Source organism: Etheostoma cragini, chromosome 24 (assembly GCF_013103735.1).
Source record: "Etheostoma cragini isolate CJK2018 chromosome 24, CSU_Ecrag_1.0, whole genome shotgun sequence".
Classification (NCBI taxonomy): Eukaryota; Metazoa; Chordata; class Actinopteri; order Perciformes; family Percidae; genus Etheostoma; species Etheostoma cragini.
In genome coordinates, this window is record NC_048430.1 from 3476273 (window position 1) to 3501406 (window position 25134).

General features: G+C 42.0%; 1 protein-coding gene across 2 annotated transcripts; it reads right to left on the bottom strand.

Annotated features, from left to right (window-relative positions):
• Positions 1 to 351: 351 nt before the first annotated feature.
• rnd3a (Rho family GTPase 3a) lies at positions 352 to 13961 on the bottom strand. 2 transcript variants are annotated; one of them, XR_004655575.1, is made up of 6 exons: positions 13666 to 13961; positions 13220 to 13307; positions 4482 to 4591; positions 3127 to 3261; positions 2170 to 2874; positions 352 to 2130 (listed from the first exon to the last, which is right to left on the bottom strand). XR_004655575.1 is itself a non-coding variant. In XM_034864712.1 (5 exons), the coding sequence occupies exons 1-5, from the start codon at positions 13813 to 13815 to the stop codon at positions 2626 to 2628; spliced, it is 732 nt and encodes a 243-aa protein (XP_034720603.1). In that variant the 5' UTR covers positions 13816 to 13961; the 3' UTR covers positions 352 to 2625. The 2 variants fall into 2 exon arrangements, 1 of the variants encoding a protein (XP_034720603.1); XM_034864712.1 differs by having other exon boundaries at positions 352 to 2874.
• Between the last annotated feature and the right edge of the window lie 11173 nt (positions 13962 to 25134).

Genomic DNA, 25134 nt, shown 5'->3' on the forward strand with positions numbered 1-25134 from the left:
AGCCATCCACAATTTCCCCAATGTGGGACAAATAAAGGTTTTCTTATCTTATCTTATCCTATTTTATTATTGGAAACTGTTTGTAAAAGGGCTGGCACTTTCAAAAAACCATCTGTCAATCACGTCCGCCATTGTATTGTTTGTCACAGTGGTCACACACACCTAACCACGCGGCAGAGCTGCCAGCAGCTCTTCTCCGGATGCTGATTGGTCCGGTCCGCTGCTGTTCAGACACAAAATCTTTCACTTGAAGCCTGACTAGAGGGATTTCCGTGTGTATGATATCTCCAGAGAATCCAGCTGCTGTGCAAAGTACATGTTTTCTCTCAATGAACAGAAAACACACTTCTCTTCAATTCCATTTGCATTTATTCTAAAGGGAAAATATATAATTCAATAAATATTGCGGCAACAACATTGGCAAAAACATTTGAAGGGGACATCAACATTCAAGAAAACATGATACTGTACATGGGGGAGAGACAACAGGTCAGAAAAAACTAAGATAAGAGTTGGGCCACTGAGCTGCCAAAAGAGACAGCACCGGAATTTGCAACAAGATTATGGGACGTTACATTAAAAGTGCATCAATACCTCTGATATTTAAACAGCTCCTTACTGGCACTGTTAGAGAAAAAAACAAAACAAATTTACACTGTAAACAACACTGTTGGTCAAGACTTTGAAAAAGTCTCATTTTCAAATTAACCCATTTGTTGTGTACATGATGACATAATTCAAATGAAGGTTATTGGAACCCATCCACTGAAATGACCTACTTTTGAACCACGTAAGGGAAATAAAACTAAACTACAATTTAAGCAAAGGCCCGGTCACACTAGAAAGTGAAACAGCTAAATTATTTTCCTTGCCATTGCAAAATATGTAACCTCTAAAGAGGGACGCAAGTAACAATTATTTTCACAATTAACCGATTAGTTTGGTCTATAAAATGTCCGAAAATGGTGAAAAAAATAGATCAGTGGTTTTCAAAAGCCCAAGATGACGTCCTCAAATGTCTTGTTTTGTCCCCAGAAATTATTGGTATTTAAAAAAAACTGAATCAGAGAGTAGTTACCTAACAACTAACGAGCTAGCCAGACAGTTAACGCCAATCAGACACATTAGAACCTGAGCTTCTTTTCCATTTTTGTCTGCGTCGTTTACCCCGCCTCCGCTCAGTACACCACGTCATTCAATGAAGTAGTGCTAATGATTATTTTCAGTGACTATTAACCTGACGATTAGTTTCTTAAGTAGTCATTTAGTCTTTAAACTGTTAAAAAGCTGTGTAAAATGACAATTATTTGATTATCCAAATAGTTGCGGGTGTGACCGGGCCTGTGTGAGGATTTGACCAAACAGCAGAGGCTGAACACATGGAAATGCAAGGCAAAGAGCTCTGATGCTTCCACCGCCTGATAAACAAGCTTTAGTTGTTGCTTACATTTACATTCCCTCCCTAAAGTGCAGTGGGAAAATAACTCATAGCTCAAACTGGCTGTCAGCCTGGTAGATTATTCACATTAAAACAATTAGTCCATGTGTCAACTAAAGCTTTCCGACCCATTAAGGGACCATTAAGGGTTTTAAGGGTTTATTTTCATTTCAAAACAGTGTCACTAATTAAAAAGGCCAAATTGCATTTGTTCATCACAAGGACTTGATGAATTGTTGGCCATATCCTGGAGTCTAAATTCAGCTTTGAGTCATTTTATCTTCTATCTTCAGTCTTTTTATCTATAGCTGTTGAGGTAAAATAAACGGGCACAGAATGGCTGTCTGACTGCTACAAACAAGCTGTTATAAACTCAAAGAACCGCTCCGAGGATTAGCTGTTTAAATGGTTTCAACTCATCAGGATGAAGATAAAATTAAACAGATGCAGTAACACAGCAATGACTTCACATTATACCGACGAGATATCAGAGACAGGGGACAAACAGCGTCAGGTTTCCTTTGTGCAGGACTGAGAAATTGCTCTTCTAATGTCCTTTGTACACAGACTACACAGTCACAGGAGCTTGGGTGGGGCGGGGGGAGAAAGTGAATCAGTTCCAAACTACAGTGACGAGTTGGTGTACAAGACTTCCAAGCAGAAAGTCTCTGATCCAGCACAAACAGCCCCTCCTCTTTTTTTTTCCCAGGCAGCAACCCCCCCACCCCCACCCCCACCCCCACCCCCATCACCGGCTTTGGCTCTCCTTCAAAAGATCACATGTTCTTAAACCCATCCTTTACAAATGAGCATCTCCTAAATAACATCGCTCCTCATGCTCATTTCCTGCTGGTGTTGAAAGCCTCGGCCGCTCGAAAGCCTCAACCGCTCTGTCCTCCCAAAGGAAGCAGGTCACTTCCTCGAGCAGGTAGCTCGCTGACAGATGGCTTCCTCGTCTGGTGGGGCAGAGGGGGGAGGGGGGTGCGCATGGATTGGGATGCTACTACGTATTGAGTTTTCACTGGTACAGAGTATTCCAGCAACGTGTACATGAATTGAAGCTCATAAAACCCCTTTCCAGACAAATAAGGGGTCTTTAGCATGCAGGAATGAGCGTTGCCCCATAGCTTCCTGCTGGCACTGTGCGCTGTCCTCATTCTCAGTCTAATCCCCCTCAGTCTGATCAGTCACATCACTGAGCAACTTTTGGCTTTGTCCTTCCGGAGGTCCGAGGCCACAGCCGCCAGGTCGGGCCTACTTGGCATGTGTGAGATCCTCTTGTTGCCGCGGGTGGCCTTACTGCGCTTGACGTTTTTGCTATTTTTGTTGATGCAAGCCAGTGTGGCCACGTGGAAAATGTCTCTGACACTGTTCTCTGACTGCTGAGCCGAGCACTCGATGTAGGGCGCCGAGATCTGCTTGGCCATGTTGGAACCCTGGGGAGGAAGAGGTCAAATATGGTCACCAGGGAAATAAAAGGCTTGCGGGTTAGGGTGACGCATGTTTTTTTTTTAAATACTTGCGTCAACAATGACAGGATTTTCTCTCTCAGGGATCAGTTATAGCTTAAATAACATTGAGCGATTATTCATGAATGATTCCAGTTACAAAACTGCTTTGCTAATTGCATGTTACATTCAAATCTGCCGTTTATAATCTGTCATCTACAACACTTTTGATCTGCATACCTGGTCATAAGAGACTGGTGTCTGTCTGTGGTTGGAAAGCTCCACCAGTGTGCTCAGGTCGGTGCGCAGGTCTGACTTGCATCCAACCAACAACATCTTAGTGTTGGGACAAAACTCCTGGATCTCCCCTTTCCACTGTGGAGAAAGACAAAGCTTGCATCATGCAACACTCGGAGAAAAAACTATGTTCCATCTTAATTGATTCAACAGGAGAAAGCAAAATGGTAAATAATCTAGCACGGCTGTGCAAAGTTTAGCTCCCATTTTCTTGATAGACCACATATGAAAATAAACCAAGCAAAGCCAAATGTTTGAACAGTATTGTTTAACTGCAATGAAGTGTTAAAATATGCATGTTGGCCAGAATGACCTGACACAAAATCCCATGAGTCCCCCCACCCCTGTCACCCGTCCTTTAAGTACAAAGGTTAAAGCTGCCACTTCCTGGAGCCCCTCACACTTTCAACCCTGGAAGGGAACTACAAATAATCCCCATGTTTTCTCTCTGACAACAATAAATGCTCTGTGATCGATGGTATTTCTCCAGGGCCTTTAATCTGAGGCTCATGTGCCTCAGGGCTGGCTGGCTGGCAGGCTGGCAGGCTGGCTGGTCAGGGGATCAAGTTCATCAACATTCAACGAGGAAGTTCATTTGTACAACATGTCTGTTACTTTCTGTCTGCACAAACACCACTTGACTAAAAGCCAATGAGACCAATGCTAATTCTAATGTAGACCCTCATTGTCTGAAACAGGACCTGTAACCAACACAACGTTACAGTAAACACAGTGAACCTGCTCATATTGTCACTTTTATGGACAGCTAAAAACACACGCCATGAAAACAGGAAGCTCCTCACAAAAGAAGAGCACTACCAGGCGTTTTTTACTGTCAAAAAACAGTAGTGATTTTACATTTTGAGCAACATTTTTTTCTGAGTACAATCCAAGCCTTCTACCAGTCAGATGACTGTCTGATGCTGAATGTCGTGTTTATGTTTAGTGCACTAGTCAGTGTGACCACAGTCATCAGACGTTAGCTCCATGTGAGTAACTGGCGGCCACACCTCAGTTTAAAAGTCAGTCAGTGTGTTACTTCTTTTAGCCACTCAGGGGATTCAACCCAGCCAACCTCCAGTCACACTACAGCTTTTTACATCCTCACATCACAAGATCTGACGTGACTGAGACTACAGAAAAATCTCTTGACCGTAGACTCGCTGCCTTTGTCAGCGGATCCAACTTAATCAAAGACTTTACAGTGGTGGAGTTTAAGGGCTAAAAGACCTCTATTGAGCTTATCAAAGGCTTGATCGCTGCTTCATGAATGAATGTGTCAGTAAGGTGGAACAAACCTTTTTCAGTACGCTATCGAGTGTTTCAGGGCGGCTGATGTCGAAACAGATGAGGACCGCGTCAGAGTCGGGATAGGAGAGAGGCCTCACATTGTCGTAGTACGGAGATCCTGAAACAGAGGAAAACAAGAAGATCAAACAGTAGTCACACATAATGCAGATCAACTGGTCTGGTTTTTAGAGCTGTTAGGCAAGGACATGGATACACACACAAATGTACATACACCCAGGTTTACCCAGGTACATGCACCAGAAAATTGGACAACTTTTGTTCAAAAGAATGGATTAGCACGTTTCCAAATTCAAGACGGATGGTGGAAGAAACTTTTCCAGGGAGGCCTACACGTCTTTACTGCAATAAAGTGAGGGGCAGCAACTACAAATCTAAAGAGAACCACAAACATTCTCTTGAATGCATGAATGCAGCCAAATCATCACTTTTAACCCTAAAGCATTTCTGACAGTTATTCTCATATGGCATGATTGCAGTTCAGCAGTAATCCATAGCAACCAGGCGAGAAAAACAAATAATGCCGCATCAGTCGAAAGAATGTGCTGACTACGACGATATGACTTGTTGAAGAAATGCTCGCCCAAGAAACGGAGAACTTCAGAGGGAGGAAATGACTCCCATACTCAAAATTGATACCATGTGTGAGGGAGACGCCCAACTCTCCGGCAGACTAAAGCGTCTCCAGAGAGGAAGGGGGGGGGGGGAGGTGGCGTCATGTCAAGGTGAGTCTAGATCACATGACAAGCAAGAGCTTACCACACGCAAACGGCTGCCAAAAATCTGGAGAATTTTGTTTTTGCAAACTGAAGGTTCCCCTGGGAGGTCTTTTCTAAACACTGATGTGGAGAAAAACCAGGAATGTGCCCCACACACACACACACACACACACACACACACACACACACACACACAATCTAGTGTTCCTAATCTAAACAGTCTGGATGGGAGACGACACCGTTTATACAATCTGCGCTTCCTTCCACTCCTGGGCCTCGCAGAACAAAGCATGACGATGCTGATGTGTGCACAATAAATGTACCACTGCTACACACAGAAATCTGAAGCATATCTATGTCCACACAGTGTATGAGCCAGAGTTGTCTGGGAGGGGGTCAAATGGGCCGGTTAGGTTACTGCCCCATCCAATGGGAGACAATAAACAATTCTGTGAAAACTGTACACCCATTGAGTGCAACAATACTTAAATGTTATGAGAATTAATATTAGACATAACTTCTCACTTTGACCTTGGTTGTGCATCTAACAATCAATATTTTGCCGAAGGACAAGTGCAAAGAACGACAATTAATCTGAAAGTAGAAATCCACACAACACATTTTAGTTATAAAAAGCAACATTTACACTTTTTTCACAGACTGACAGGACGAGCTGTTGCTCAGCTCTCAAGTTAGGATTTTAAATATTAATGTGACGTGCTTTAATTTAAGGCACTACACTACTGTTTGTGAGCATTAGTTGTCGGTCAGTACTCGACTGCTATCTAGCACAGCACGGACAATGACCAGATCACAACTGGAAAGAATGATCACGCTTATCTGACAGCAGAAAGATTACAATCCTTCTGAACTTTATAAATATAAAAACAGTACAGAGTTGCTTATTTTTTCTAGCAAACCACTTTGCAATGTAACAGTCTAACAGCTACATTTTGTAGTCCGGCTATGTCATTCAACGTTAAAATGTAAAAACAAGAAGCCTTCTTACAGCACTGACCCTGCCTTTGATCTTATGGGGGGTAATTGTGTGCAAGGACGTTGTGATGATGGGACATTTTATGTTTTAAGGAGGTTATTGTCTCAATTTGCTCAAACCATGAATTCAGTGTTACATTCCCAAATGATGATATACAGGCCTGCAGGATGCAACTAATTTCTGTCTCTTAATGCATTTTACTATTTCAAAAACTATGTATCCACGGATTGGTGCCAGGAACATACATTGTTTTGATGTCTTGATCCATAATATGTTAAAGATGGTAACAGGCATGTTATTTCTCATTGACTCTGAGCTTTCCCGCTTCATCCCGGAGGATCTTTTGGAAAGCCGTCTGATAGCTGACACCACCTAAAAAAAAAAACGAATCAGGGCTGCAATCAAACCCGGCAAGGGAAGTACAAAGCCTGGAAGAATGTGGGAAACCCACCACAAGAATTTACTTCCCATTTTTCATGTCTGTCTCACAATCAATCATGAGCGCATTGCATTGTTTGAAGGTTTTCCTTTTTTTCTGCCTGGAACCAATCACTGGAAAAATTAGACTGCGACTGAAAGGGTAAGCTGTAGAGTCGGTTGACATTTAACAGTGAATTGATTGTTTTTACCAACCCAATGAGGGGAAAACACATGCCCGAGTTGCTGGCTTCAATGTGTGAGGTCTTGGTTTCAATGTGTCTCTGCACATATTCCGCTTAATTTACCTGGAGATTAGTATTTATAGCTGCAGCTCCTCTGAGTGCATCTCTGCAAACCACTTCAAGCTGCACAACACAAACTGGAAATTTTCGCAGAGGATCAAACATTGCATGTGGCTTGTGGAAGAGTGTGTGTTAGCAGGTCTGCTAATGGTTTTCAGGAGACTTTTAATGCGAGACATCTTTTTCTTGTCTGCTGTTTATAACAGAGTCATATCTTACTTAGGCCAGCTCTGAGAGTAAACTCCACTTCAAGATCATCTTCATGCCAACCGGAAAGATAAGAGGAAATCCCAGAGCTAGCACACACACAGACACACACACACACACACACACACACACACACAAACACACACACACAACCTGGTGACCGTCATCTAATTAGCTCCTGTCATTGTTCTCCCACAGGATCTCTAAATCTGGAAGGAAGACACACACCCTGTTCTCCCTGTCCGCCCTTTAAACACACATCGGCACACACACTCTCCAGCCCTCTCGCCTTCTCTTAGACAACTCCTTTGTGTTTTGCACACAGCCAATGAACGCCCAATGACATGAGAGGATACAGTATACTGTGAGACAATGGCAAACTTCCAATGTGGTCCTGATGAAAATCTAAAGGACTTTCCACAGCAAAAGCAGAAACTCTTCCCAAATTGTAAAAATGTTCTTCCTTTCTGGTTTGTTAATGTGCTTTTCAAGGCTGGTTTCCACAGCAGCTGGGATGAAAAGCACCACTTAATGCAGTAAATGGACATGAAACAAGTTGGAAAGTATATTCTACACTATTCATGTAATGTGACTCAGAATTCAGAGTCCCAGATGTTTCCTGACTTCAACCAACAAAGGAAAAAAGAATTGGATATTTCCTGAGGTCTGGAAAACTAGAGCTGTCCTCGATTAAAGAAATTCTTAGTAAACTAACAAGGATAGATTTTGTCGACTAATTGATTAAACTGACAGTTTCTCCACAAATAACATGCAAAAGCACCATTTTAAATCGTGTGTTTGCTAGAGATGTGTTCATAAGTTCTTGAAAATAAGTCATTCAGCATGAAAAATGACTAATTGACTACAGAAATCGTATCGTATATGGCTCAAAACAACGAGCAGCCCTATTGAATACAGTTCTAAAATATTCCACGATGTTGAAGACAACCCACTCTGTAGGAAGACTTCTCATAAATGGCTTACAGACATTTACAAACGCACTAAGTCCTGAGGTAAGCCAGCTGTGTCTGACATTCTGGAGGTATGGCAACAGGTCTGCAGGCCTGCTGATTTACTGCATAGCTAACATAGCTGAGCAGAAGTGAGCAGAGGGGCGGTGAGAGCATATGGTGTGTGTGTGTGTGTGTGTGTGTGTGTGTGTGTGTGTGTGTGTGTGTGTGTGTGTGTGTGTGTGTGTGTGTGTGTGTGTGAGTGTGTGGAGACTCTTTAAGCCTTTAGGGACACCTGTGGAAACAACACACAGCGACAGGCGCGTCCAGCCATCCCACATCCCTGAGCTTAAATATGTAACCTTGCAGCAGCCAGACACATTTAACATAAACAGAGGAGAAGACAGAGCAATTTAAACCGAAGTAACCTGAACAAAGACAAGCTGTTGTTGCTGTGGTTACCAAGTTAATTGCTGCTGCAATCACTGCTGTTCTAACAGTTAATATGATATGAATACAGTAAGCTATGATGTGTTAGGGCGCCCTGATAGCTCGCCGGTAGAGGGGGAGCTCATATATAGAGGTTTACTCCTCGACGCAGCAGGCCGGGGTTCGACTCCGACCTGCGGCCCTTTGCTACATGTCATTTGAATAAAGGCCTGAAAAATGCCCAAAACATTATCTTAAATATATATGATGTGTTAAATTACAGGACAATTTATTAATAAGATGAGAAATAATATGGTACAATATGTGACGATGTGATATTTTACCATAAGACATGTAATTATATGTTACTATATGATGTTACTGTCAGTAATCACCCCTAGCAACGACACAATTCAATACGCAACGATTCAATACGATATGTAACAATACAATATGACATGTAATGATGCAATACAACATGACATGTAATGATGCAATACGATATGTAATGATGCAATAAGATAAACAACGATACAATATCATATGCAACGATGCAATACAAAATGCAACAATTCAATACGATATGTAATGATGCAAAACAATATACAACAATACAACATTTTATGATATAATATGTTATGAGTGACAGTATATGAAACAAAACAATGTTCTAATAAATAATCACCAAAGTTGGGATTGATCGCACAACATTGAAACAAAGTCTATGTAAAAAAGGAACACTGCCTTAGTGTAAGCGGTTGTTTTTTCCATAACTCCTTTACTTAAGATTTTGTTGTTTTTGTAACATGTAACTTCAAGACAAAAATGTATCTCTCAGATCTCATCTAATGTAAAAAACAAACAAAAACCTCCTAACATTCACATGTGAATGCACCTAAAGCACTATAAAGATCTACGTAAATGAGCTCTGAGGGTGTTAATGACACTTGAGGTCACGTTAACAAAGTGTGACTCAAGTTCGACTCCACATTACAACACACAATTGAAGTTCAACGTGTGCATTGAAACAGGAACAGAAGGACACAGAGAGCCTGGAGTGCAAGGTGTTCAGTGTCAAGACCGGACAGAGAATTTAATGTCAGGTGTAAGATCACACAGAAAGCCCTTCTGTGACATTAGCAGACAGGAAGCCTATTAATCTCTCCCAGGATTCCACTGTCCTTTAGTTCATATACTGTATCACCCCTGTTTGCTCAAGGCTCTCCCACAAGTGGCCAAATTCCAGCGTGATTCAATTTCCCCTTGAAACAAGGTAAGGCTTTAGTGAACCTCGCCACTTCTCTTTCACTCCGCTAAGGATCTGGGCCTACTGGGTACAATAGGGGTCTTTGTAGAGGAGGAAGTAGAAACCTTTAGTCTGAGGAATGCTTGACATGCGGCTCCAATTCACTGAGCCCAGAAATGTGATCCAATGCAACAATGGCTGCCGACAAAAGAATGGAGGGGGCACAGTGTGTGTGAGCAGCAGAGGGGGCTTACTGAGTGCATGAAAAAGTCCCATAGTTCAGCTGTCCAGCATTATAGGCGAAACCGCACATGCAACATGCTCTAGAAGCTACAGAAGGAAATGATAATCCGGACTGCTCTGTCCTCTATCATAATGTAGCTTCCTTTAAAAAACGGACTTTCTTCCTGTTTCTTAAAGTGGGTCATCTTTTAATGTGCAAAATTGGCAGCTGTTCAAATCAGCACTAAACAAAAAACAACAAGAATTTTCCCTTTAGGTTCCCGGGGATAAATATTATCAAATGAGATCCATGGGGTCTAACACGTAGGTCTCTAAGTATTGTATTCCAATATGAACAGTATGAACAGCTCTGTAATAGATGACTACATAACAAGTGGAAGCAGTACAGTCTGATTAGAGACAATGGTGCTGGGTTATTGCACAGGAATTAAACCTGACACTGTGAGACAGAATTCAGCTGTTCATCAGAGAGATGGCTTGTGGGTAGAAACTGTTCCTGAGTCTGTTGGTCTTGGCGTACAGTGCTCTGCAGCGCCTGCCAGAGGGGAGGATCTGGAGCAGGTTGTGTCCAGGGTGAGATGGGTCTGCAGTGATGTTTCCTGTGAGTGTTTTCTGACTCTGGAAGCGTATAAGTAATGAACGGAGGGCAAGTTGGCACCGATGATCTTTTCTGCGGTCCTAACTGTCCGTTGTAGTCTGTTTCTGTCCTTTTTTGTGGCAGATCAACATTAACACCAGTCATTAGCCGTAAGTATGTCAGCATTGTTTTCACAGCTTGTTGTGCTGCCGCCATTCAGCCAAACAAACTACAACTACAAATACGTTGTAAAAAGAAGGAAATTGTTGTTGCCTTCCCAAATGTGAGGATTTGTGGCTTTTCTCTGTTATATATGACTGTAAAGTAAATATCTTTGGGTGGGACCCTTGGGCTGGGAAAGTGGGATGGGTAGGCTTTATGTTGTTGCTCCTATTTTTGACATGTTTGTAACGGAAACAGTTGTTAGTTGCAACTTTGTCTTTTTGCCTGTTTACTTTTAGGTTTTGAGTATGACTTTTGCTCATTTCAACTCAGGACAATGAGAAGAGGCCTCAGGCACACAGGGCCACAGGGGTGGTTCTGTTTACCTTCCTGTCTTCCTGTCCTCCTGTTGCACAAACACCTTTGCAGCTCATTTAGACACGCAGACAGACAACGTAAACCGCTTCCTCTGCTGGTGAAAGACATGCAAAGCATCAAAGGCTGCGCCTCGGCCCCAACGGGCCCCACCCTGAGGCCTGGGAAGCAAAGCTTGCACAGACAAGCAGGGTGGGGGACAAATGGAAGGCAATACAACTGGCAGGCATTTACCTTAATGATCTGAATTACTCCCATCTCCCTCCCTTTTAAACACACTCACGCGCCAGCCATCTCATTAGGCCACTCATCACTGCAGAACAAAGACCACCAGTGTGTGTCGGCTAGTGTTTGTTAGGGAGGGGGTTGGCAGTCCAGAGTGTTTGTCTTCACCTCTCTCTTGTATAAATCCTCCTGGTCTTTGTTCTAGTGCATGCTGGGGTCACACACACACACACACACACACACACACACATACACACACACACACACCCCTCCCCAACACACCTCAGGAGATAAGGGATCGATTGGATTGGCTATAGCTGATGGGTGTCTCTACAAAGGGACCAGTCAAGCCAAAAGCTGTATCAGTCACTGTGTGAGTGAGTTTGTGTGTGTGTGTGTGTGTGTGTGTGTGTGAGTGAGTTTGTGTGTGTGTGTGTGTGTGTGTGTGTGTGTGTGTGTGTGTGTGTGTGTGTGTGTGTGCACACATGCTGGGTTGGGTTAAGGATTGAAGGGGGTGGGGGGGTCTGGCTCGATCTCAGACCCACTGATCTAATAGGAACGGCGTCCCCCCCTTGCTGTTTTATGAAGCAGAGAGAAGAAGAAAAATGGCTCCAGGCAGTGGGCCAACACAGTGCAATAAAACTAAATTCTCACTCTAGCCGACTTTCATTTTTTCACCTTTCCACTTCCACAGTACTCACGTGCTGTAGGGGCGAAATAATTTGAAATTTGACCTTGTTGTTTTGCTCACTTGTGGTGTTACTAACCCTGGAAATAAGGGATACTTACTCTGGAGTGTAAAACACAGAAAACATGTAACTTTGCGCCGCTTTTGCTGTTTAAAGGAGGTTCAGCTGTAACATTTGTGCAAAATCAACATTTGTAAATTGACTCTGTAGTTTTGCTTCATTTCACACAGATCTTTAGAGTTCGACAAAGTTACTCAGACATCGCTCAGGAATTCCAGGCCGGAGACCCGCAACAGCTGGCTGTAGGCTTGTCCCCGCCCATCACACACACACACACACACACACACACACACACACACACACACACACACACACACACACACACACACACACACACACACACACACACACACACACGCGCGCAACATACGCCTCAATCATGCCTGACTGCTGTGCTTTTCACTGCTGGGCATTGATGGATGGGAAAGTGGGTTTGTTGTTTGTTTATACACACACACACACACAGCAGCTGGTTTGGACCCTGAACACAAAGTCCAACCAACAAATGATAAAATCTGTGGAGCCAGTACACGTGTTGCACAACAAAACTTTCCCAAAAACCACAGTGGGAAGAATTTCAAAGTGTGTTCTCCAGATGTATGAACACACTCTCCATTCAGCCCGTCATTATCTTTCCTTTCCGGTTTCTGCTTTAACTTTTCTCAGCTGGGAATAATTCATAAATCAAATCCAGCACTTTGATGCATTTCTGTGTTAACACTGAAGCATCATACCAAATGTTTCCATGTAGGTAAAAGGTGAACCATTTCCTAATCGGAGGGGGAACGTGCCCGGAATCCCAGACTACAGAAAGGATTAACCCAGCTTTATTGATTAAAATGGGGTCACAGTTTCATTTCATTATTCTAAAATGTAAGCCTGGGTCTCTTTATATCTTGTGATCTGGACATTTTAGGGAAATACCTCAGCGTTAGTGTTCAAATTGACCTCTATCTGATCATCTCTCTAACCATCAGGACAGCACTTTGCATGTCCACAGGGGTCACATTGGGTTTGCGCATGTTTGGACATGTCCAAACATTTCACCAGAACTGATTTTGCAATGACACTGCCATGAAAGACATTAACATGAAGCACACAAGAGAAGCGATGGAAGGCGTAATTACCTGAGGTGTCCCACAAACTGAGCTCAATCCTCTGCGTGTCGATTTCAAAACTGGCTGTGTAGTTTTCAAACACTGTGGGGACATAGCTCTGCAGGAAACAGGAATAAAACAAGTGTTTGCATCTTACATTTTGGATGAAATTACAAAAAATGAGGCTTATAATAAAAAGTAATAAAACATTATTACCTTTACAATAACTAGTGCCAATGCTCAACTACTATACAGCACTGTTGTCCCTGTTGTAATGCATTTATTACACCACATACTAAATATACATGCATCCTACAGATAAAACTCAATGCATGCCCTTCATCATTACTGGAGCACCAACCCATCTGACACATCCAGCTCTATAAAAGCGCGAGCTGTTTAATTATCCCCATGTATTAATAAAGCAGGTTAATTAGCATCATGTTGATCAGTGTGCGGGTTTTGCAGGGTCTCACCTCGGGGAAACAGTCCTTGGCGAACACGTGAAGCAGGGCAGTCTTCCCGCACTGGCTGTCTCCCACCACCACTATCTTACACTTTACACTCTGACTGGGATCCATGCCGGATTTCAGAGATAGTTTTTGACACGAGCGTCTCTCCTTCATTGATTTGAGTCGGAATTAAGTATACAAGTCCAATCCTGTGTGCATATGTGGGATTCGTCGAGATGTGAAGCGACAGAAGTGCTTCCCAGCTTGCGTGGCTGCCTCCTCCGGTGTCTCCGCCTGTTCTGAGCCGTTAAATGCCATTTGCCTGTATTTATAACGTCGCAGGAGCCAATGGCAGCGGCTCTCCCCGAGTCCGGATGAGACCCGCTCCACACAGCAGCCTGCAGGGCCTGTCCTCCATGGTGGCGCCCCCTTTTGGACCACTCTCCGAACACCACTTTCACATGAAGTACACACACATTGATTAACTGATTGACTTAATGTAAAAAAAAATTAATAGAATGTTACGTGCCACAACATAGTCATAGACCTGAAAGAAATGGTGACAGAATTGAAATTTTATTTTGATGTTTTGAGGGTTAGGGTTAGGGTTTTCTTTGTTTTTGTTCTTTTATTTTATTTTTTGTTCTTTTTTTTGCAACAACAAAACCCCTAAAACTGGGTTGCTTTATTCATGACCATCCTCTAGATACTTATATTATATATAACACCTTTTTTGTAAACATACAATATTTAAATTGAGGCACATTCTCTTGTCTTACGTGCATATAAAGCACAGAATGGGATAGGAGTAAACATAGAGTATGGAAATAGGCTATTTAGGACGTAAATACAACTTTAAGAATTAGACAATAGAATATAGGTTTTAATTACTCAGTTTCTTTTCTCAGACACGGAGTTGTGCAAAGGAATTTGAATCATAGCGGCTGTACATGGTTATTGTGTCCCCAAGGAACCAATCAGATTGCTTATTTTGAGCTACCAGTTTTATAATCATTAATATGTTCCCTACACTTTAAACAGTATGTTGATTGTAGAAGGTTCAATACAAAACGTGCTTTAAAAACGGTTTTGCTTGGTCAGACCACAATAAAGGGCCTGTTAAGGATTCTGCCACTCATGAGGGGTTTAATTTGATCCCAAAGTGACGCGACAACACACCTTTACACCATAATCATCATTCTTTATGTCGTGTACACATTTCACTCGATTCCTGCAGAGAAAGAGGCCTCGGGTTCACTGTTAGCTGAACACTGTGGGCAGGTATTGATTGAGTCACACACATGGAGGTTTTTCTTCAGAAGCAATCAAATTAGGAAAACCAATAAACCCAGTGAACCCAGTATCATGGGCTGCTTCTTTCCAGTAAGCAATTTTGGAAGTTTCCCTCATTATCTGTGCACAATATACCTACTCATTTGGGGCATACAAAGCCAGAGAAAACACATTAGCTTTCATCTAGATCCAGAGATGACACAGAAAAAAAGTCAAATGGAAACTAGATTTCCCTACAGGCTCGACAACACACCACGTTCACATTTTTCTTCATTTATCAGAGTGTGAACAGACACCCTTCTGGTCTCAAGGCCTCATCTCTCAGCCTTCAGGCTACCTTCACAACACGGCACCACTGCTATTTTTTAAATATATATATATATTTTTTTTTTACAAAAATGGGAAGCGTTCTGCATCAGCTCTCCCCTTTGTGACAAAGTGATTGGACTCTGTGTGCTGCTGGCAGCTTTTTTTTTTACAGTGAGACAGCTCCACCCTGCAGGCTGTGTGGTGGGAGTCCCGTCTGTTGTGTGGGAGCGCTGCCTCCAGGACACAACACTGCCAGGAGAAAAGGGACAGGGGGATTTTACCCACTACAGCTCTGCTATTTGACTGCCATTTCTGTACCAGATGCATTTGACCTCATTTAAATTCTAACTGAATCAGAAGGATACAGAGATTTTACCTGGTTAAAAACCTTCAGTCAATTTGTGATTTTTGTATTTCTGTGATGTAGAAATTTTATATACAGTACACATGTATTTATATGCTCATCATCATACATGCTCAATCCCTAAATCCGTTATCCTTTGATCTTTACCATTTCTTTATGACCAAAATAAATGCAGCTTCCTGAGGTTGAAAGAGTCAAAGCAGAGGAGACAGTGAGTAAAACTGCATTAGCTGAGGTGTTTACACACTGTGGCCCTGTACCCTTCTCCAGTTTTTTTAGGCTGACTGCTGTGTGTGTGTGTGTGTGTGTGTGTGTGTGTGTGTGTGTGTGTGTGTGTGTGTGTGTGTGTGTGTGCTAACTGCATTCTGCTATGGCCTGCAGCAGTGTTACCAATCTCACATTTGGGCTAAAGTGAGATTTTACAGAAACCTTTAAAGGATAATGCTGCCCATTTTTATGTAAGATATAATCAATATGTAATGCATTTAGTAGTTATTTTATGTGTGCTATCAGGGTTTTGGTTTATTATGTTTGATTACGTTTGATGACGGTATGGTCTACATTTTGTACTACATGGTGATCCGCAACTGCCTTTATCAAATGTTAATTGTAAAAACAAAAAAAACAAAAAAAATCTGACTTCCTCTCGAAATGCCTTGAAATAAAAATCAGTAAAGGGGTGTGAACTTAGAGGAAAGAATCTAATAAAGAAACGCTAGACTACACACGTCTTGTATTGCATTCTGGTCTATTGAGTCGTCGGAAACCATTTTCTAACATAGAAAACAGTTCCCTGCCCCCTGCATCTACATCTGAGTTATAGATAGCTGAACTAGATAACAAAATGGACCCAGCTGAACATACAGTGTCGTGGACACTGACGTTGGTCTTTATGTTCATAGAATTGGCATACAAGTGCAGTTGCCCAAATGCTGTGCATGGTTCCCAGAATAGAATAGAAATGAGGGTACCACCTGTTTCTGGTCACATGGGGCTGTCAAAATCCTGTGCATGCAGACACCAACTACTCCTAATCAGAGCTCATTCTCAAAAATCCTCCACATATAGTCATTTTATAGTACAGTAGTCTTATTTTGGAGATAGGTTGATAGAACATGTAGCTTTGCATCAGTTGGGTCAGCGTCCTTAAGCTCAACTACTGCATCTCTCCTTTGGGAACCGTTTCACGGTGTATGTAGCTGCCCACCATCCTTACTGCCTCTTACATGAAACATATTAAGCAGAGATGTCCTTGAAAAGGGAGGGATTTTCTAGAATTTGGGTCCCTGATTGCAGGATTTTGAATGCCAATTTGTAACAACTAAATAATGATATGCTGTACATTTTAATTAATAGACTGATCAAACTTGAAGCATACCAACTGTCTGAGATGAATACTGGACGACCTTGCTCTGTATTCCAGTAATGCTTTATCACACAATTAAGTTGGCACACGTGTACCTTGCAGTATTTTTTGAACCGGTTCACTGTGTTGCCACAGTAAATGCTGGAAACATTACATTAAATCAGCCACAGATATTTTTTCAAAGCTATAAATAATTTGAACCTTTCATAGTGAATAAAGTTTCTCAAAGAAGCAATACTGAAGTTTCCAACGGCAAACTCCCATCCATGTGTGTTTTTTATGGCAACCACCTATTTGCTATTCTGTAATATCCAGCACAGTTCAGGTCTGGGTCACACCCATCATTCTTCCTGTGTGTGAAGCTTCCAGCACCAAATGTACAAAACGAGAGGCATTTGTCATGTTGTTGCAAGATTTCCAGAAATGTCAGGCAATTACAGATGGTAATCACTTGAAAAGGGTTATTAAAAAATACACTTTTTCCAAACAGGTCACAATGGAAGAGGATTAGGGCTACATGTGGAAAAATGTATTTGAGTTTGTATTTGAAAATTCTGAGTTGTTGTTTTATTAAGAATGAGTAAGAAAAGATACAATTTGGAGTGAATAAAGTGGTTTGGTTCTAGCTAGTGGGCCAGCAGTGCTGGGGGGGCGTGAGGAGTAAGTCTAGGTCACTGGGCCGCTCTCCCTCTTCCCTGACGGCATGCTGCCCCACAGTTATCTCTGTCGGCTTGCATTCAATCAGCGGAGCACTGACATTTACTGCAGCACACATTCACTTGTTTCATTTGGAGAGGGATTTCCTGGACGGTTAGTCACTGTAACTGGGAAATTAAGGGCAGATTCAGAACAGTTCAGGGAGAAATGGCATTGGACGTCTCTTTTTGTTCTTTATTCAAACAACAGTGCATGTACCATGGAGGGATTATAGCACATTTTTACTGCCGTCTTGGTCTTTGTACCCTTAAAAAGGAGGCTTGTGATATCAATCAAAGTTAAATATATAATAGATCATTTGTAGACAAAATTAACAGTATTGACATCATCTTTACTTATCCTTTAACTGCACTGTCCAGTGCATCACAGCTAAGTTTTTTGGTGGGGAGGGTCAAATTATCTGCAAACACCTCTGTAAAATAAAATAAATGTAATTAAACACGATATGTTAGAGAGTTGTTTGACCTTTTGCAGTATTCTGTCTAACTGCCCCTGCTCTCAGATCTCTGCCTTGATCTCAGGCTGACAGCAGCAGGGGGCCACAGTCTGGAAATGCTCTCATTTTAAAACAGGGAGAGATGTTATTTCACACCAGCTGAGCTAGTGAGTGAACCTTGATGACGTGTATGTGCGCGCGTGCATGTGTGCGTGCGTGTGCAGGGGTGTGCATGCATGCCTGTACATGTGTTTTCACACAAATTCATTTTCCTGATAGTAATTTGCATGGAGAACCAATGCCAAAAGCAGTGACATCACTACATTTTTTTAATATAACATTTTTGTGCATTCCACCTTTAATGAACAGGACAGCGAGGTGAGATAAGGGAGAAGACATGTAGGTAATCATCACAGGTTGGACTTGAACCTTAGACCTCTGCATCAAGGCAAAAGACATAAATACACCTGCTCTACCACCTGAGCCAACCCAGCCACACGTCATCAAACCCACTGCATCCAATCATGGGGACATCATTAAAGAGACGAGGTAACTGTAGTTATTAGAATTTTACTATGACTAATGGCATCATTGAAACATGTCATAATGTCAACATCACATGAGTGTCAACTGAATCTTTGCTAAACGGCATCCCCCTTAGATAAGGCCGCTACAACTCTCAAACTTTGAATTCTAGCCCAAGTACATGCAGTAGTCTTCCAATCAGCATCCTGTTGAGGAAACATGTAGAAGACATGATAATAAAGAAAGTGCATTCTTCTTGTTTTATAGTGTTGAGCTTGTTAGTACTAGTCTAGGCCTGGACTGGCCTGCTCAGTTGGGGTTGCCATGATTAGCCTTCACTTTTCTTCATTTTATTTTTTTTAAGGTGGTTTTGGGGGTATTTTGGCCTTTATTTGATAGGACAGTTGAAGAAATAAAAGGGGAGAGGGAGGGGGAACAACATGCAGCAAAGGGCCGCAGGTCGGAGTTGAACCCCGGCCCAACGCGTCAAGCTGTAAATCTCTACATATGGGCGCCTGCTCTTCCAACTGAGCTTTCTGGGCTGCCATTTTTCCCTTTTTGGTTTGGTGCACCTTCCATAACTTCTCTTCAGGGATTCTTTTCATGTGACATCACGTAACTTTCCAAAGTTTCACTACAAGAAACTGTTAGAAATCATAGTGGAGCAATGGCCATGGAACTATGCCACTGTTGTGTTATCACTCAAAATTCACCATAGTGACATCACTGTAATAGTAAAATCACTGCAGTGACATCACTGTACATTAAATCCCCAAAAGATTTGTGTGTGTAGATCTGATATAATCTAAATTGAATGTGTATTGGAACATCATGAACATCACTGAACACAGTGATTTCCAAAAAATTCCTTTCAGTATTACACATTTTTTTCACTATTTCCAGAAAGCCTCTTAGTTCATTCTGTTCTTTAATTTTTGGCTCAAAGTTTTCATGGAGTAAAAAAAGAGGCATTAGGTGAAATTAACATCAACACCTTGTTTTACATATTGCTGATTTGTTCATTTTCTAATTTAAACTCTGTTGTGGCTGATGTGTTTTCCTTCCATTGCTAGTAAATATGAGTAATATCCACCCCCAGTCTGTTCAAACCTGTCAAGGGAGCACACAGTTTTACCAAATACAGTATGAGTCACCTGCTTTCACTTAACATTGGATCAGATGGAACAGCAGAGCCAACATGTCTCATTCTGGGTTTTCTAGTGCATGAAAGTATGGTAACGGACTGGAACCCCCTAATGAATCCTAATAAGCTTCGATTCTTTTCCCCCCCACTTGGCTTTACTGAAACATGACATTTTGTTTTAATAAACCATTAGCTTAATATCCTCCTCCACTATACTGTAGGGCAGCGAGGGCACAGCACACACACATTGTGACGGGAAAACACAGAGACATGCACACAGACGGACGCAGAGGAGAAAGGCAATGGTGCGTGCAGCAGAGTACAGTAAGTCTGTGGAGTGTCTCCCGTCAGTCATTAGGTCTGTTCAGGCATGGATACACACACGGATGTAATGAGGCACAGTGAATGTGTTCAGTCTGTGTGTATGTTTAGATTGAAGGATGAATCATGTCAGAGATGACCTGATTCTTCAGGGAAGTTTTGTGTGTGTGTGTGTGTGTGTGTGTGTGTGTGAGTTTGTGTGTGTGTGTGTGTGTGTGTGTGTTTGTATATGTGTGCGTGTACACGCAATTGGGGGTTAATGGCGCATGAAATTATGTCTTCATTAACATCTCCTCAAGATAAACCACTTGAAGGGACAATAATCATATCTGTCAGTTACATGACAGGAACAAAGGATACTTGGGAGTCTAATAATTACAGTAAATGACTACATAAAAAAAATTATTAAACTTTCCTGATCTGACAACAAAAAAAGCTGCCTGAAAGTATGCTTACGTTACACCCAGAGACATGGCTCTATAATGGAACTTTAAAATTAGCTCATCTTTTTGTGGCCTGCCTGTTTTGTTGTCCTTTTGCCTCTTAACTATTTTTTGTGTGATTGTGAATGCATTTGGTCCATTAATTGTTACTTTATTTGTTCCATGAAATGGTAACGTTAGCTAACAGTACTGTAACATCACTGAATGTAAGCTTGCAAGCAGCTAAATCAAAGGAAGTGTTAAATACTGTTTTACACTTTAGGAAATACAATGTCTGTAATTTTGCAGACGAATGCATGTGTAAAATATACATTACCGTTAATTGATATGGTTGAAAAAATTGCAACTGTAGTTGTGTTACCAAGGATTACAATTTATTTAGCTTGTTTGTTCTGTCTTGCAAAATAGATAGAAATAACAGTGTAGTTTACCTCACTTCTGGCTGCATCTTGCAGTCATGTAGTCTGCAATGCAAACCAGAGGCTGCTGTAAATACCTCATGATCCTTGGAAATGTGTGGCTGCTGTGCGAGGATGTGGTTTTTTTTATATTTAACAACCGTGTACAGACCCACCACAGTCACCCTGATGAGTCAAATCACATCCCAGGGCAATCCAGATCTGAAGCTGTGTGTGTGTGTGACGTGTGAGGTGGAGATGAGGGTGACAGCCAGGAAATAGCCTCCAGTGTCATCCAGCTCTTTATCACAGTAATGATACATGAGAAGCTCCATATGTGTTGGGAGGATTTTAATGTCAGGACTGTAATTTGCCCTCGGATATCAAATACACAAAAGGATGATGCAACCACTGCTGCCGCCAGTGATGGCCTGATCAAAATCTATCCAATATTAATAACCATTGACAATGCATGATGGTTTAAGATGTGTTCTTTAATTGCTTTCAGGCATCGTAATGCACCCCTGGCTACTTTATAGGAAATCCTCAGATGTTGATGACATTTAGTAACTGATTGTATTCCTTAATGAACGACTAGGGGTATCATGCATCAAATTTTTTTTCGAGGTTTCAAGTCCTGCAATAAAGACAGTCAATTACTGTATTATACAAAATAAAACATCTAATATTAATCTGGGTGGCTGTGGCTCATCTGCCTCTCCAGCTGTCTGTGCTCTGCTACAGTTTCCTGAATAAAACCTGATTTAAAACATGCATTTCTCTGGCTACTTTGCATACTTCAATTAAAAGAGTGTTTTCATCCTTGAAGTATTACATTTCAAATTCTATATTTCAGTGGTTAGCTTTACCTAGCTATCATTTATCAGAATTTTGGATTCTATCTTCCTACTGTACACACTTTAGCTAACAAGAATGGCCATGTTTTTTAACACATTCAATGTGAGGTGTTATTAGAAGTTAGTGGTCTCTGTAATTAGGGCCTCTACATCCACACTGAAATAACCTTCTTAGATATTTCATGTTCTGGACAAATATAGCTAACAAGCAGGCCATCTCTCTGGCCTATATACATGATGTGTGCCACCTTGTAGACAGACTTAAATGTGAACATAGTTAAATAACTTAATTGCTAGTTTATCTAAATAGTTTGCCTCATTCAAGTGCAAGTCACGTTGGGAGAAACGGTTTGACGTGAGTATGTGAGAAAGCAGAAAGTAGAGCATCACTGTCATCTGGATTCCTCACAGCGGTGTGCCACATGGTCAGATGAGAGCATCATGGAGCTTCCTAATAGCTCAGTGTCCCTTTCTCTTTGTCAGCACTGTGGTGTGTTCATGCGATCTTTGAGCTCATCCCCATCCCAGCCTGAAACCCCCCACCTACTGGCAACTCTCGGCTCTGTGGCCTGGAAATCAGCACCAGAGGATGCTGTGTGCGAAGCCAAACCGTTGTGCTGGCCAAAGTGATGGAAGGGGCTTGGGAGGGGGGATGGGTGTAGAAGCAGGGGATGTGATTGTGTCAGCATCTGTGAGTGCGCATTTATGTGCAGGAATATGGTCATCCTGCATACAGATATGAGAGTTTGATGTCCTGTATGTGCACAGAACAGCCAACCTAAATATCAAACATGTTTCATAACGGTTGGGTTATCCCAGACAAGGATGGAAACAAAATGGAGGCACATTGCCCCTTTTACAGCTGGGTCTTTCAGGGCTTCTGTCAGGGCTTCCTGAAAGGGAAAGAGTGCTGAAAGCAAGCAAGTGTCTTGTGGGCTTACTTTGAGCCACTGTGGTGCTGGGATTTAGTGGTTTTAGGAGGCGGGGGGTTCATACCAACATTTCTTTGATCTACTGAAGTGGCCTGAGGTCTGAGCTGCCTGCTGTGAGTGGGGCGGGTGGGTGGAGGTTAAGTAGGTGGGGTGGAGGTGTGTGTGTAATTCAACTCATAAAACCAAGGTTACACATAAAACACTGTAGTGCATAGCCTTGCATTGAAAGGTAATTGTTTTAATGAGATTGTGTGTCAGGTGGGATTAACATGAGACGTTGTTTAGTTCATAAATCATGGCACATACATCATAACAGTGTGGGGCAGAATGATGGTGTGTATCATGCAGAATGTCTTTGTTTTTAAGAATGATGGTGTGGGTAAGCTTAAGAATATGTGTACAAGAGAATAGCAGTGTGTATAAAAATAGAATGATCATCTACGTGTGTGAGGCAGCATAATATGGAAGTGTGTTTTATTGGACGATACGGCCAATTCGATTCCTGATTGGGTCAAAGCTTACACAAAAGTTGTTTAAACGATACCAAGATGGTCATGTCTCCGTTCCCTGTGAGCTGAGATATAGACCCAAGCTTGCCTGGGTGAGTGGGACTCAACCCTACGTCTGAGAGGGGTTGTGTTGTGTTTGTAAGTCTTTTTTTGTCCCACTTCTCGTCCACCAGCCCGCTCGATTTATTTACAAATCGTTGTGGTGTGTGGGAAACAAGACCAGCTTCAGTCTTGTCTTCAACAGTATCCTCTTCCAGCGTGTCAGCCTGCAGCTTGTTGAGTCACACACCCCACCCCTCATATGTCTGACCCTGTCAATCAAGCTACAGCCACGCAGACCATAACAATATAGAGTTAGGGTTTGTGTGGGAGAGTCTAGTGGTGTTTATGTGTATAGGAGCAAATAGGATTTATTGGCTTCTCACAACATTACTGCACTGACTTTACTCAAGTTGACAAAATGTGGCTGTCTAGGTGGAAACCCATCGGTTGTCCAAACATAATGCATTGGTTGCTATGTTTATCGAAGAGAGGACAGTGCAGAGACGCTCCTTCTCTTGCAGAAGTGGTAATGCACAGAGAAAGTGCATTCATGTGATATATGGGGGAGGCAGCCTGAGCAAACAATGAGGAATTCCTTGTAAAACAAGCACACGAGTACATGTGACACATTGGCAAATGCAGCAGAGGGTTGGTGGGCCGAGGGTACAGCTACGAGGGAAATGTCACTTGTCTCTCCTCGATTCCAGTCTGTCTCCACTTATAAAACTCCCATAAAACCGATAATGTTGTGCAGATGTAGACGAATTACCCGTGAGTTAACTATATAGAAGGCGCTGTATGTTGGGAATGGCTTTGATCAAAGCTTTATGAAGGAGACGGACACTTTGATGATTTAGCTGACATTTCCAGGAGAATTTAAAGACTTCAGTCGGTTTAATGAAATCAGTGTGTATTCTCTCTCTTCGAGGTTAGGTCGCATGTATGCGGCTAGCCTCTCAGAGTTTATATTCATGGTTTGGAGATGAGGAGACATTGTGTCTAAGTGCTTTTTTAATGAATTAAAAGATATTTGCACATTCTCTACAGATACAGGCCTTTCTGCAGACTTCTTGATGTGATTTGAACACATATGTGCTGAAAATTCCCCATTTGCATTTTCTAAGTCCTACGTCCAGAATCCACAGCATTGTATGTTCTGGTATATTTAGCGGTGACCCACTGATTTGGACTGTAACTAACCAGCATGTTGGTTTACATGATCTGTGTAAATGTCGTCCTTATTTGGATACATCTTTGTCTTTTGTCTAAGCACTAACATTTTACTTAAAGCCAGCGCCATTCATCTTCACCACATGACTGATTTTAGATGCCGACAGCATATAAATGCACACATCACACACACCTGCATGTTCCAGCACACCCATGCTGGCACATCCTGTTGGCTCAGTAGGCCACTGATGTATTCACAACCTTCTCTTACACGCCATCGACTCTCTCTTCTCCATCTGTCCCTTCCCTTTTTACCATTTAGTCTAGACAAACCAGATAACACTGGGGTGGGTACAGAAAACCCGAGGAATGAATCGTACGGGGATTCTTTTTATCTGATCTGTTCACAGTGTAATTATGTAAATCTTTCTATTGTCGAGGGGGAACTGGGTTTCTCTGCTTGGCTGTCACATATAAAATGGCAAAGTTTTCATTTTGTTTGTGTCCAATTCATTGCAGTTCTCATTCATAACACAGAGTAAGTGAAGACATCACCCCGATCACACCTAAAACTTCAGGGTCACAGATTTTATTATGCAACCAGGGTCCTATCATGGTCAGTGCAGCATGTATAATTGCAGACAGAAGATGAGATAGTGCCGTTTCT

Excerpts from the sequence above, each read along its gene's own strand:
- rnd3a (XM_034864712.1), bottom strand. The coding sequence starts at position 13,815 with ATGAAGGAGAGACGCTCGTGTCAAAAACTATCTCTGAAATCCGGCATG. Across the intron at positions 13,308-13,665 it reads CCAAGGACTGTTTCCCCGAG|AGCTATGTCCCCACAGTGTT; the intron begins GTGAGACCCTGC and ends TGTTTCCTGCAG. Across the intron at positions 3,262-4,481 it reads TCGATAGCGTACTGAAAAAG|TGGAAAGGGGAGATCCAGGA; the intron begins GTTTGTTCCACC and ends CTTTCTCCACAG.